Below are 15143 nucleotides of genomic sequence, written 5' to 3'. Positions count from 1 at the left end.
TTTTATAGACCTAATTTTATAACTCGTGATTATTGCTGTTGTTGTTTAAAGCAGAAGAGCAGTAGCTATGTAAAATTGTGAACAAGGGCTACTGAAGGAACGGAGACATAACAGCAGATTCTGTGAGGAGGAAGAATGAAAACAACAAAACAGATAAAAGGTGAAGGGGAGCAGATTTTGCCACCCTAAAATATGCTTCTTTGACATAGTGATTATTTTAAACTGGTTATTTTTAAAACACAGCAGACAGAAAAGCTCTAAAAATCCAGCAGAAGTTACCCTTTGGTAAGAAGCATTTACATTTATAAGGAAAATCTCCACTGGTAAGGCTAGATCTCTTACTGTACTAGAAGAGTCAATTTCTAGAACTCTTACCAATGAAGAAGGCAACAACTTAAAGCTACTTAACAACCTTACCCTTGTTTACTATGTTTTCCCTGGTAACCTCCCATAACTGGTGTCCTCTTTATCCCAAACATCTCTTCTGTCTTTAGCTGAAGATGGTATTTAAGGTGATGGCTTTGGTCATTTCAGTGTTACTTGGTTTTCCTGGGTCTCTCCCATGTAGACATATTATTAAACTTTTGTTTGTTTTTGTACCGTTAATCAGTCTTTTTTAAAAAAAATTTTTGTTTATTCATTTTTGAGAGAGTGCAAGCGGGAGGAGAGGGCAGAGGGAGAGAGGGAGAGAGAGAGAGAGAGAGAGAGAGAGAGAGAGAGAGAGAGAGAGAATCCAAATAGGCTCCATGCTATCAGTGCAGAACCCCATGTGGGGCTTGAACCCATGAGATCAAGACCTGAGCCAAAACCAAGAGTGGGATGCTTAACCACCTAAGCCACCCAGGTGCCCCTGGTAATCAGTCTTTTTTTTTTTTTTAATTTTTTTTTTCAACGTTTATTTTTGGGACAGAGAGAGACAGAGCATGAACGGGGGAGGGGCAGAGAGAGAGGGAGACACAGAATCGGAAACAGGCTCCAGGCTCTGAGCCATCAGCCCAGAGCCCCATGCTCCAGGCTCTGAGCCATCAGCCCAGAGCCCCATGCTCCAGGCTCTGAGCCATCAGCCCAGAGCCCGACGCGGGGCTCGAACTCACGGACCGCGAGATCGCGACCTGGCTGAAGTCGGACGCTTAACCGACTGCGCCACCCAGGCGCCCCTGGTAATCAGTCTTATATTGATTTAATTATCAGACCAGCCAAAGGACCTAAAAAGGAAGAAGGGAAAACTTTTCTTCCCCTACAAAGGGCGTTCAAAACACAGCACGCTGGCAAGTGCAGAATAAAGATGTAAAAATTAATAAAAGAAATCTTGTTTAAAATGAAGACAGGAAGGGTGCCTGGGTGCCTCAGTCAGTTAAGCCTTGACTTTGGCTCAGGTCAGGTAGGATCTCCCAGTTCCAGAGTTCAAGTCCCGCATCGGGTTCTGTGCTGACAGCTCAGAGCCTGGAGTCTGCTTCAGAATCTGTGTCTCCCTCTCTCTCTGCCCCTACCCCGCTCACACACACACTCTCTCTCTCTTAAAAAAATGAATAAAACTTAAAAAAAATTAAAACAAAAATAAAACGAAGTCAGAAGACCAGAAGGGGGTAGTTTACACACCCTACTACAGTCATCAACAGGAAGAAAGGAACCTTGAAAGTGATACCACTTTAGCTACACTTTGCTACCTCAGCAGGAGGAAAAAAGGTGTTTCTCTGCTGCCCCCCCCAGCTCAGCCAATGAGAGACAGCCACAAATCAGCTAATGAAAAGCCGGTATACTTGGAACTCCAAGTTTACTACAATGGACTCTTTTCTTTATAACCCCTCACAACTTCCCTTGTTGTTCTATAAAAGAGCATTCCTCTCCTTGTTCTCTGCACTTGCCTATAGTTTTGCTGTAGTTTGCTTGACCTAAACTGTAATTCTCTGCTATTCCTGAATAAACTCATTTTTGCCGGTAAAATAACTGACAGTGTTATTTTTAAAATTAACAAAGATAACAGCTTTCTATGTGTTTCAATCTAGTGAGCCAGTTAATGATTTTCAACCTGTAAAATAAGTGATGTATACGTAATGATGTAACTAAGTATTACGAAAATACCTTGGGTAAAAACATCCATGTTTAAGAAGAGAGATTTTAGAAAAAAAATTATTTTAGAAAGGTTTATTCGGGAAGATTTCCCTTAAAGATGGTCTAAGTAAAAACTGAAGTTTTGATTCTTCAAGAGAGAGTCTATCAGCCACTTATGGGAGTGTGGTACAGTACAATGAACAAAGCTCTAGAATCACGGAGCTCTGGCATGTGATATATATATATATATATATATATATATATATATATATATATATATTTTAATTTACATCCAAATTAGTTAGCATATAGTGCAGTGATGATTTACCCATTTAGCCCATCCCCCCTCCCACACCCCCTCCAGTAACCCTGTTTGTTCTCCATATTTAAGTCTCTTATGTTTTGTCCCCCTCTCTGTTTTTATATTATTTTTGCTTCTCTTCCCTTGTGCTCATCTGTTCTGTGTCTTAAAGTCTTCATATGAGTGAAGTCATATGATATTTGTCTTTCTCTGCCTGGCTAATTTTGCTTAGCATAATACCCTTCAGTTCCATCCATGTAGTTGCAAATGGCAAGATTTCATTCTTTCTGATTGGCATGTAAGTGTCTGATGTGTCTCATTTTCCTTATCTAACATAGGCTTCATGTGCCTACAGAAAATGGAGTTGTAATGAAGATTAAGTTAGTTGGTATCTTCTAAATATTTGGTACACAGTAGAAATTCAGTATGTGGCGGTTGTATTAATGACATTTCAAATTCTCCATCATGGTAAGTAAATGAAGCGTTCTGAATTTTCTTATGTATGACTAGGTGATATTATTCAATAGGGTACTAGAAGACCCTGGCTAGGCATATGACCACATTCTCCTTTGTTTCCAATTTTAAGACTATGAACTGTGAGACCTCGAGATTAGTAAAGAATTATAACCTTTGGGCAGTTGGCCTGCTATGGTAACTTGCATTGGCTCTTCTGAAAGCCAGATGTCACATCAAATTAAGGAAGGGAAGGAATTAACATAGCATTTGCATTTGTCCAATACAGTTCTTTTTTTTTTTTTTTTTTTTTTAGTAGATATTTCAACTAAAGCATTCAAAGTCATTATGGTGGAAATGTAGAAATACCAAAATGATCATTCCTTTTTACTTGGCGTAATAAATTCACACAGAACTTATATTTTATGAACTTCCCAATATTCAACTGTTTTTGATCTACAAAAATGACAAGTGCATATGGTTTAATCTAATCATTGCTAAATCAAAGGTAATTGATTCCCTGATTAATTTAAGTGAAAAAATGAGACAAGGAATAAAAGGATGCATAGAATTGAGTATCACATATTCAAATATTATATATTTGTCAAATAGCATGCATATGAAAAACTATATAAATAAATAATTCAGGGGAGAATATAAAGCTGTCAGTGGCATTTGCTGGCCTCATAAGCTTAGTTTCATATCCAGCAACTGGTCTTTCCAATTCAGACTCAAATCTGAACCTCATGCAACTCTTCAGCTTCAGAATAGGAGAAGATTTTAGGCTTCCTAACTGATATGGTATGCATTTCCAAATTGCAATGCTTTGTATATTTTTATCCTTTTGACTTTTCTGGGCTCTGAGAATTACTGCTGACCCTGGGTAACCAGTAGAATAATGGGACTTTTATTGAGTGTTATAAAAGTAGGTGAGCTACTGACTTAAAGATGATGAAAATTGCTTTTTCTCACATAAGCCCTTGACTTTATTTAGATTTTAAAGATTTTTTTTTTCTGGAGACATTAGGATACCTTGATGAATTTACTAACTGAAGATTTTGGTGTAGCAATAGTAGCAATTAATGAAGTAAGGTTTTACTGATCTCTTTCGAGACTATTAAGCCCCAAGGTTCGTCAGACTATGAAGATTTGCACCTTTCTACTTTAAGAAGCCATTTTATCTAAACAGAATCTCCTGCCTGTATTGGCTAATGGTAGAAATTCAGAATAATTAGCTAAATTAATTGTTTCATGTGGCTGGTCTTTAGAACGTTATAAACTGTAATGGAATTACTGAGTTGAGAGCAATTAATGGAATGTACTTCGTATATATCCTAACCAAATGCTATACCTGTCATTTGTAATGACCAATTAAAAACTATCAAAAGAAAACTGTTGATGAATCTTAGTGCCATCAAAATAAGCCATCTAGAACAGTTTACACATGCCTTATATCTGTATAGTTCATATCACTTCAGAATCTGAAGTTGTTTTGGATACTGTCATTTAAGTATTATGCTAATGCCACATACTTTTAAAGAAGAAAGTAAAAGTTTGGAATACTTCTAGGTTTTTAAAACCTATAAATCATAGAGACAGGGACAGAATGTATGTTTCTCATATCTAGGGCTCATGTTAGATCAGGAGTTGAAAATTCAGATCCTAACACTAGAGCCACAGAGGCATTCAGATGAGTGGGAATGAGGGTGGGGCCTGGGCGGCTCAGTCGGTGAAGCTTCAGACTTTGGCTCAGGTCAGGATCTCATGGTTCATGGGTTCCAGCCCTGTATCAGGCTCTGTGCTGACAGCTTGGAGCCTGGAGCCTGCTTCAGATTCTGTGTCTCCCTCTCTCCCTGCCTTTCCCTTGCTTGCATTCTGTCTCCCTTTCAAAAAATAAATAAACATTAAAAAAATAAAAAAAAAGATAAGTGGGGATGGCACAAGGTGTCAGGACTAGAGAGGGAGGGACAGTGAGAAATGCAGAGAACTTGAATGCAAATAGCCTTTTAAAGGCACTAAACAGCATTTAGCTCCACTTAGCTACCCCTTAGATGTTGCCCTATGGAAATGTGGTTCCAGTAAAGCTAGATACTGTAGGTTTTCAAACAAATACAAATATGTGGAATTTTACGTGAAATAATCACACATCTAAATGTTGATAACTAATTCAAATTTTAAGGCCCGTGGGTCAAATAAAACACATCTGTGGGCTGTCAGGAAGCAACTTCTGGATTAGATTCTAACATCCTTTATACATATACACATGCTATTAAAACTGGCGGATGTTGAGATGCTGTCCTTCATTAATATTTATGACAAAGGAAATGTTTTTAAAAAGAAAGTAGGGTATTTCATGAATTGACAGCTAGTAGGTGCCCACTAGGTTGCTACAACATATTCATTATTAAGAAGAATAAAAAAGACAGATGTATTCACTGCCATTCTCTGGTTTATAAGTAGTTTAGTTGAGAAGAAAGGGATTTCGTGATAAGGTTGTAAATTATTGGGAATGGTATACTAAGAAAGGATCAAAGTCGTATATAAGGGATGATTCCACAAAATCTGAAGGTAGAAGAAGACTTTTCAAGTTCCATACAGCATCGTGTAATGTTTATTACACAAAAATAGGGGAGGGATAGATAGCATGAAGAAGAGAAAAATCTGAATTTTTTTTATCCTAGATTGTTGCTCTTGAAATGAAATATTACACTTGACAAAGTTGAAATGAAAATTTTATATGGATGCAAGTTGAAAAAAGAAACCCATGGAGAAATCTACAGATGCTATGAAACAATTTGTAGTTCCCTGAGGGGTATGAAGAGAAATTTACAGAATCACAGAGCACAATGTGTTATTTAGCTACTCCAGACATCACACAGCATCTGTTCAATGGATGAGGCAAAGGACAAAGAGTAAGGGTCCATTTCTATTTCTGGCATTGATTGCTCTGGGACCTGGAGGAACAGAGTGCCACCTTTTGTCACCCAAGTTACCCCATACATTAAAAAAAGACACTGCATAGCCCAAAGGCATTTTGAACATCAGTTTTGACATCTATAAACCATTTGGAGACTTTAAAAATCAAAATTGTGCAAAGGCAAGAAATGCTATTTTCCCTTTCCAGGATTTACAGAATGAATGAAGAATTACAATGGGCAGGAACCAATCAGAATCCTATTGGAATATTCTTTTTTTGCTTTACATCCCTCCTCATCCTGGACCTCCTCATGTTTCTTTCTTTCTTTTTTTTAATGTTTATTTTTCAGAGAGACAGAACATGAGCAGGGGCTAGGCAGACAGAGAGGGAGACACAGAATCTGAAACAGGCTCCAGGCTCTAAGCTGTCAGCACAGAGCCCAACGTGGGGCTTGAACTCATGAACCATAAGATCATGACCTGAGGTGAAGTCGGAGGCTCAACCAACTGAGCCACCCAGGTGCCCCTCCTCATGTTTACTTCTAAGCAATGTTCTTTTCATCCACTTTTGTTTTGCATTTAATTTAAATGAAAAAGCAGCTCTAGGCACATTCATCATTCAAATTGCAGTCTCTAGACTCTCCTTTGGAAATTGAGACATCCATATATGTAAGGCTGAAGTTCGGTAAAAAGAGAAGTTACATGCTAAAATCCAGGGCCACAACTATAAGGCATGAATTACATAAAGTTCATGGTCTTCATTTGTGTCCTTCCCAAGTTGTCCTTTGCTAGCTTTGAATGAGATGCTAATTATATTTGACTTGTATTCTTACCTTCCTTCTTTAGAGAAATGTAAATGAGGAATTTGAAGATTAAGTTATTATCTATATTTTATAGATTATCTATTTTATAGATTATCTATTTTATAGATTATATTTAAGATTATCTACATTTTATAGATAAAAATATACTTACATCTCCCTTACAGCTTGATGCACAATATAGAAAATAATACTTTTTCTATCTACTGTAATTATACATGAACTAAATAAAATCCCCAAATAAAGGCCAAAGAAAGAGTTCACATCTTATGGAAGAAAACATTCTCTTCTATTACCTAATGCCTGATTATCAAGAAATTAGATGAGTTCATATTATTTAATGTAAGCTATTATTCTAACCTTCCAGAGAATTGACCTCAGTAAGTACCATGTACTCAAGTTTCCATCCGTTCAATTCTCCGAATTACTAGTATATTTGTTGTGTGTGTGTGTGTATATACATATATATATATATCACACAAACACATCCATCGTACACACACACACACACACGCTTTTTTTTTAATTTGGAGGAATTGACATAAAATCCGAGGCCCAGTACATAAAACGGAGATAAAGGATTATTTGCAAACACTTGGATGTTTTACATACTGAGCCCAACACAAGACATGTATCTACGTGGTTATTAGCATATTACCAAATTCTATTGGGGAAAGAAATGGATTCTTAAAACATGCCTGCTTGCAAGTGCTCTCTTTCAAACCAACTCCTGCCAATACCATACCTTCCGGAGGGGTTTGAGCTTAGTCTCCATGATGAAATCATACTTGCAGAGCTCACAGCAGCGCGTGTCTGAGCTCTTGATCCACTGGTGGAGGCAGGACTGGTGGACAAAGCGCAGGGTGCCGGTGCAACGACAGGGTGTGATGAGGGGGCTCTCTTCATCCCCCTCACAGTGACAGATCCTGGGGAAGGACAAGGCAGTCAGGATGAGCTCTCCCAGAGGACATTGCTCCCCAGTGGATTACTTCCCTCACTCATACGAGACTGTATTAGAAACTGCAACCTAAGAATTAGAAAGCATGGACATTTGACTCCAACTTGATGCTAGAATGGAATCTATGCCCAATATTAATTTCCTTTCACTTGCTACTCATGCTCATATTGTTAAGCATTAGATACTAGTAACTCAAAAATGCACTATCATATCATTCCGATACTAATGCCAGTTTTAACGGCACAACTATTGAGGCATATCCTCAGCTTAATCTATTTAATACGTCAGTGTCTGTGAGCATCAGCTTGATTTCATATATACAAGCATTGTGAGGAATGTTTTAACCTGATAATTTTGCTGTTTTATTTTGGTGACAGCTTTATAGAAGCATGATATATAATTTAGTATCTATGTGGAAGAATTCTGAAAAATTTTAACATGTTACCAAAGAATAAAGTGAGTATTTAAAGTTCAGATTGGAGGGGTGCCTGGGTGGCGCAGTCGGTTGGGCGTCCGACTTCAGCCAGGTCACGATCTCGCAGTCCAGGAGTTCGAGCCCCGCGTCGGGCTCTGGGCTGATGGCTCAGAGCCTGGAGCCTGTTTCCGATTCTGTGTCTCCCTCTCTCTCTGCCCCTCCCCCGTTCATGCTCTGTCCCAAAAAATAAACATTGAAAAAAAATTAAAAAAAAAAAAGAAAGTTCAGATTGGAAATATTACAAAGATTTTCCCAGGAAGATGCACATATATTTGGTCCCAATTAATGACCTAAACTGTCAATAATCACCATTGTTTAACAGTCACAAAGATTGTTGGTCGCATAAAGTTCAAGTACAGTGAATTCTATCGCTTTAAAATGTTAATTACTACATCTTCCAAGGAATTCAGAATTCAACTGGTTTACTGAATTCTTATGAACTTGAATGTCATAGACTCACAGTCTATGAAATCTTCATTATGTTCATCTACAAATTAAAAAAAGTTTATTTCCACATTAGATGGGATAAGCTTTTCATACCTCAAGATTGTAATTCAAATCTCAGTACTTCAATAATGCTTGTGATTTAGAAGTTGTTAATAAATTTGATTAGAAGTATTTTTTGAAATCTTTTAAAAATATGAACGGCGCATTTCCAAAAAAAAATCTGTAGAGTTACTTTTTTGAGCTGAGTCACAGTGGCAGACTTGAAGAATGTTTGAATTGCCGCTCTTTCCTTTTAGGTCTATATGCCCTATTCTCCAGAAGCATAAGTTTTAAAGAATGGATTTTTAAAACGTATTTATCAATCTCAGCTGTCTCCCAGGGGAAATGAAATGGTTGCTCTAATTGTTACTGCAGTAAGATACAGGAATTGAAACCAAGCCCTTCCCTAAGCTCAAAATAAAGAAGTATGACACAGTACACTAGAGTTTTGAATCTCTTTTTCTCTTCTTTTCTTTTTTTTTTTTCTTTTTTTAAGTAGGCTTCATGCCCAGTGTGGAGTTTGAACTCACAACCCTGAGATCAAGACCTGAGCTGAGATCAAGAGTTGGGTGCTTAACCAACTGAGCCATCCAGGAACTCCTTGAATCTCTTTTTCTTAAGTAAAAATAATATAATAAAAAAGGAACACTGACTTCTGAAGTCCTTAGGGTGGGAGTGATGAGATGAGAGCCTAAGGAAGTTCAAAGTCAGAGTCCTCGTTCTCCTGAACTGAGGTAGAAAGTAGTAGTGTTGGATATAGCAGCATATATAAGAGGCTGATGTGCTGGGGAAAAATTAAAAGAGAGTCTATTCTTTAATATGAAAGTGTATACTTTGTATCACACTTGTCAATAGAGTATTAATCTCACGATAGGTGCTCAGTAGATGTTTGTTGAGTAAGATTATTTCATTAACAAACTATAACTTATAAGACCAAACAGTGAAAGCAAATCTGGATTTCTATAGCACTTCATTTGCTTGCAATATTTATTTTTGGAGCCACTGAAACCTAATGAATTATATAGCATGAGAGGTTGATATTTCTCATGTCCTTGAACCTCTCATCTCTCTGCATCCACACAAAGATACTCCTTTAGGTTAGGGGTCAGTAAACTATGGCCCAATTCTTACTGCCACATGTTTTTGTAAATAAAGTTTTACTGAAACACACCCACAAACATTTGTTTATGTACTGTTTAGAGCCGTGTTTGTACTATAACTATAGAATTCGGAGTTGCTGCAATGACCATATGGCCACAAACACTAATATATTTACTACTTGCCTTTTTACAGGAAACATTTGTTTACCCTTGCCTTAAATATGGTGATTCTGAGTTAAAGACAGTACCTGAATATTATTACCAACAATAATAAAACGAAGTTTACAAAATATATTACGCCAACAACTGCAAGTAACAAAAGTTGAAGTAAAGGTTACATAGAGAAGCAGACAATAAAAACAAAAGTCTCTCCTGGCCTGGCATTGAAGCCTGCTGATCCATGAACAGTCTGCAGGGAGAGCGGCAAAATCTCTCATTTGAAATAGAAAAATTTGCAATTAATGCCATCTGATAATTCTTTACTAAAAAAAGACCACATCAACTGCTGCACAGCTGCCAGCATGATTCTGAGGTCTGATTTTTTTTTTTTACTGATGTGAAAAAAGTAATTTATTCATAAGAAGATTTAAACAAAGAACTTGTTGATTACTGAGTTCAACCTGACCTGAACAGTTTACTGATTGTAGTTCAACTTCCTATGTCCTACATATTCCTTTCTAAAATCTTTTGCAGAAACTGTTACCTGAAGCATCACCAGTAATTTCATTTCTTCATAAAATTAAGGTTATCTCTCACAGGGAAAATCAAAAGCTTATTTCGTTTTCATTACTATTTCACGAGACTTATTTTTACATGATTTTAGCATTTTGCACCTTTGCTAAATTATCCCAACCCAAGTTGAACCCCAAGACTCTTTTCAAATCATGTTGAGATAGATTGTTGAAAACGAACTTAAGAACTAAATACCAGCTTCAAATATCTACTAGAAATAAAAAATAATATTATGCCATTATGAAAAGAATTAATTCTTAAACTGACATATTTTACACTAACCACAACTGCTAAATTATAAATGAAAGCATGGTAATAAAACATAGACATGATTTTTCCAACAGAATAATTGTGCAGAGAAAATGATTTTAATAATAAAATTGCATTGTAAAATATTCATAATTTCAATGCATTTTTATCTTATGGGAAATAAAAGCTTGGGAACTGAGTGATTCTATAAAATTATTGGTGATTGACATAGGTGTCTGTCACCTAGTGACAAGAATAAGCTGAATTCACAAATTTTATTTGCACTCTACTTTTTTAATTGGCTGCTTACAGTCTAATCGGTAGACGTTGAGATTTTTACCATTTATGACTTGAATAAACTTCTACTTCCATGTAACCTCTAGCTTTCTGTGAAAAGCAGACCACCAAATAGTATTTAGCAAATTAAATTCTGGAAATTGTGTGTGTGTGTGTGTGTGTGTGTGTGTGTGTGTGTATGTGTGTGCATGCTTAGTCCTTTCCTTAATGTTTAAGTTTTAAGAAAAGCAGGTTTTTGTTTTGTTTTGGTTTGGTTTCACATATCTTAAAATGACCTCCACTGCTCCCAACCCCCTCTCTTGCCAAGGCTTCTTGGCTCTGGTAGAATAGTATTTTTTCTCTGCGTAAGTTCTTTTTTTTAAAAAAATAATTTATCACTGAAAAAAATCTTCATGAAGGTCATATTGATCATGTAATTTGGGGATTTTTTCATTCATTCATTCATTCATTCATTCATTCACATTTTCTTTAGTTCTTGCTATACTCAAAGAAAATCAGACAATAGCATCAGCATGTGGGGTGAATTACCAAGGAGAGAAAAGAACCTGGAGGCAGGTACGCATTTGAGCAACTATTACGATCACCTAGGTATTAAGAATCTGAAACGGGCGCCTGGGTGGCTCAGTCGGTTAAGCGTCCGACTTCACCTCAGGTCATGATCTCGCGGTCCGTGAGTTCCAGCCCCGCGACAGGCTCTGTGCTGACCGCTCAGAGCCCGGAGCCTGTTTCAGATTCTGTGTCTCCCTCTCTCTCTGACCCTCCCCCGTTCATGCTCTGTCTCTTCCTGTCTCAAAAATAAATAAAAGGTTTAAAAAAAAAGAATCTGAAACAATGTTGTGACTCTGGGGAGGAAACTGGAGCCCCTCAGTCTGCAGAATGTGTAGAGATGCAGGGGACCTTACTTGCATTCTATGCCATCTGTGGTAACAGAGACCATTTACAGTATGTAACTCCCAAAGGCAATCATCCCTATTATTTTGAGACAGCCTCTTAACCTTCTCTTCCCATATTCCATGCTCTTCCCCACCCCCCTTTTCTTTTGGCAAATCTTTCTGATCTATCTCATCTCTTCCCTGCCTACATTTTTTTTTTGTAAAATTTCAATTTTATTTGGCCAATGTGTTCAATTCCAATATTGTGGTAGAAATGCCTGAAAACTGTCAACATTCAGTTCGGCTCAAGCACTCCTGACTGTTACCCAGCCTGGAAATGGAGGTTCTGCCTGGCACGGGCCTCAGGTTACCCTGGAAGTCACAGAACGGGGGTCTGGCTCGGGAAGGACAGGGGGCTGCCTGGGGCTCGGCTGGCACCCACCATCCCTCCAGGCACAGAAGGCCCCCCACCTCCTCCACCGTGCCATACCCCTCCCCAACTAAATAATCTTTGAGCACAGTCATTACAGGTATAGCTATGTTTGTAATTACTTAATTTGGGTGTTAATCTTTACTCAAAACTAATTATCATGCTTCAGACTTTGGCATTCATTCTTAGAATTCACTTTACTAAGCTAAAAATGATTAGAATACATGTAGGTGGAAGTCATATTGAAATGTATTAAGCAGTGGATGAGAAGTTAGTGCTCAAGTAAACAAGTGAACAGATATAATTTCTCTCTCTTTTCGAGAAATACAGCATAGCAGTGAAAGAATAGCAGACTAGAGAAAATTTAATTTTTAATTTTAATTTCATTTCATTTTTAACAGGGAAAACCTGGACTTGTTCATAAGCAGAACTGAAGGGGCCATAGACAGGTGAAAGTTTAAAAAAATAGGCAAGGGAACACCTCATTGTTAAATGAAGATTTCTTGAGAAGTCAACAAAGTATGGGGAAAAAATACACAGGAGGTAAACACACGCTTTCCCTGTGAGCAAGAGGTAGAGGGAAAATGCTAAGTGAAAATGGTGGAGGCAGAGGGGTTGCAGTAGCTAGGTCTGGGGAGGGGTCTTCTTATCTTTCCTGACATAGCAGACAATGTGTATGTTCAACAGAAGGCAGGAAGGCATGGGGTTAAGGTATTAGAGAGGCTGTAAGTAATTAGAAAAAGCCACTTGGAGAATGTGATGGGAAATTGTTCAAGCATGACTATTAGAACCGGGGAGCAGCCGTGAGGTCCCTGGTAAGATTAGACAGCACAAATTTACAGTGGACATCCTTAACACTGACTGGAGGCAGCAGCATTCAGCAGTCAGAGAGCAACTGTAGCACAATCTAACGCATGATCTTGAGATCAGGAAGTCAGAAATGGGAAGGACAAAGGAGTGAAGGATTCTAATGCATCAGGGAACACAGTGTGAAAACAGTTGGTCATAAGGTCTAGACTCTGAGCTGGGAGGAGAGTGAAGACATCTTGTGGTTCATGTATCATGGGGAAAGGATGGGTTTGAGAGACTGGAAGTTATGATACTGAAGAATTGATGTTGAAAGTGGGAGGAAATGGGACAAAGACTATCTACATAGAGCATATTCATATCCTTCAAGGATGAATTAATAACCTTTTTGTGCTGCTTTTTATTCCCACCATCACAGAAAAATTAAAAAAAAAAAGAAGTTATTTGGTGTTTGGGATTCACAAGCAAACCAAATCCTGATTCACATGCTTGCTGTCTGCTCCAGTAAACTGGAGAGGTTCTCAGTTTACATGGTTTACTCATGTGTAAATGAGGCAAAAAATACCTCTTAAGGTGCCCTGAGGATTAAAGGAGATAAAAAGGTGCAGTACTTGGCATGTTGTAGGCAATCAAGTATTTGTTAATTTTATCATGGGATATTCGGATCCTACTGGTACTACTATTAATTTTGTTTACCTATATCATTGCTTTCACTGTACCGGGACTAATTGTTGTTTTTAAGTTTATTTATTTACTTTGAGAGAGCGAGAGAGCAAGAGAGAGCGAGAGCTGAACTGCAAATCAGGGGAGGGGCAGAGAGGGAGACAGAGAATCCCAAGCAGGCTCTGCACTGTCTGCACAGAGTCTGATTTGGGGCTCAATCCCACTGTGAGATCATGACCTGAGCTAAAACCAAGAGTTGGATGCTCTTGGTGAGCCACCCAGGTGCCCTGATGGCGCTATGTGTTTTTAACAGCTAGTTTGGTAAGTTGGGTAGAGTCAATCCTCGTAAGACCAAGTTCATAAATTCTGATTCCATACAGGTGAGTTAGCTTCTACCACATTTGAATCCTTACATCAGCCAAGTCACAGACATGTCTCAAGGAAAGGTAGGCAAAGCAGTGTATTTAGATCTGTATATTGGGTGGTCTCAGACAAGTTTTCAGACAGTTGGTGTTCTCATCTTTGAAATCTTACATCGCTATTATAAGGCTCAAATAAGATATATGAGAATATGATACAAAATGTAAACACCATCCCCAAGTAAGATATTATTGCCAATATATATGTGATCAGTAAAATCAACAAAAATTGCTCCTAGGTAATAAATGCAATGGATTGCATGTTTTTATAAAAGCAACTCAATTTTTCATGTCTGCATTTCAATTTGTAGGACTCTGTCATTCTTCGTCTCAAAGATCTGTAGTGTAAGAAAGGGAGATCTATCTTACTACTGAGATTGGTTTTCCGGTAAGCTACCAATACCCTCCATACAGTCAGGTCTGAAAACCTTTTCTAATTATTTATTTTTCCTGGTTTTCTTTTTGTTGTTGTTGGCTAACCCCTCCTTTTTGTAACTTTCCCCTTTTTGGCTTCTGTGGCTACTAGCCTTAAACTTGGGAAAATTGGAATTAGAAGGGCATATAAGATGACTGTAGAGATCAAATAGTGATTACTTATGGGGAACAGACCAAAGATGTTAGGATTCTGGAGCCTAGGAAGGTGAGAAATGATAGGTGAGATGATACCATGATATGACTTTGTAGGTGAGATATCACGGTAAGAAATGACAGGGAAATAATCTAGAATTCACTATATCTAAATTCATGGCTAAGTCTTTTCCACAAAGCCAAAATTGTAGTCAGGGGCATCTGGGTGGTTCAGTCTTTTAAGCATCCTGCTCTTGATTTCGGCTCAGGTCATGATATCATGGTTTGGGAGATCGAGCCTTGTGTTAGGCTCTGCACTAATGGCATGGAATCTGCTTGGGATTCTCTCTCTCCTCTCTCTCTGACTCTTCCTTACTTGTGTTCTCTTTCTCTCTCTCTGAAAATAAATAAATAAACATTAAAAAAAATTGTAAGTCGAAGGGGCACCTTTTACAGTATGAGTGTAGATGTCAGCTAGACTTACTGTGATCATTTCACAGTATATACAAATACCAAATCATTGTTTACGCCTGAAACTAATGTGG

The 15143-nt window shown here is 37.8% G+C and overlaps 1 protein-coding gene across 4 annotated transcripts in view; it reads right to left on the bottom strand.

Annotated features, from left to right (window-relative positions):
• Window positions 1-15143, bottom strand: part of MARCHF1 (membrane associated ring-CH-type finger 1) — a 321802-nt gene that overhangs the window by 50330 nt on the left and 256329 nt on the right. For all 4 annotated transcript variants that reach the window (XM_047855323.1, XM_047855326.1, XM_047855324.1 and 1 more), the window contains one exon: window positions 7289-7469. In XM_047855323.1, the coding sequence (XP_047711279.1) occupies window positions 7289-7469 (181 nt within the window). The remainder of the gene's footprint in view (window positions 1-7288; window positions 7470-15143) is intronic.

Source organism: Prionailurus viverrinus, chromosome B1 (assembly GCF_022837055.1).
Source record: "Prionailurus viverrinus isolate Anna chromosome B1, UM_Priviv_1.0, whole genome shotgun sequence".
Lineage (NCBI taxonomy): Eukaryota > Metazoa > Chordata > Mammalia > Carnivora > Felidae > Prionailurus > Prionailurus viverrinus.
The sequence above is the reverse complement of the archived record's forward strand: the minus strand, read 5'-3'. Positions and strand labels throughout refer to the sequence as shown.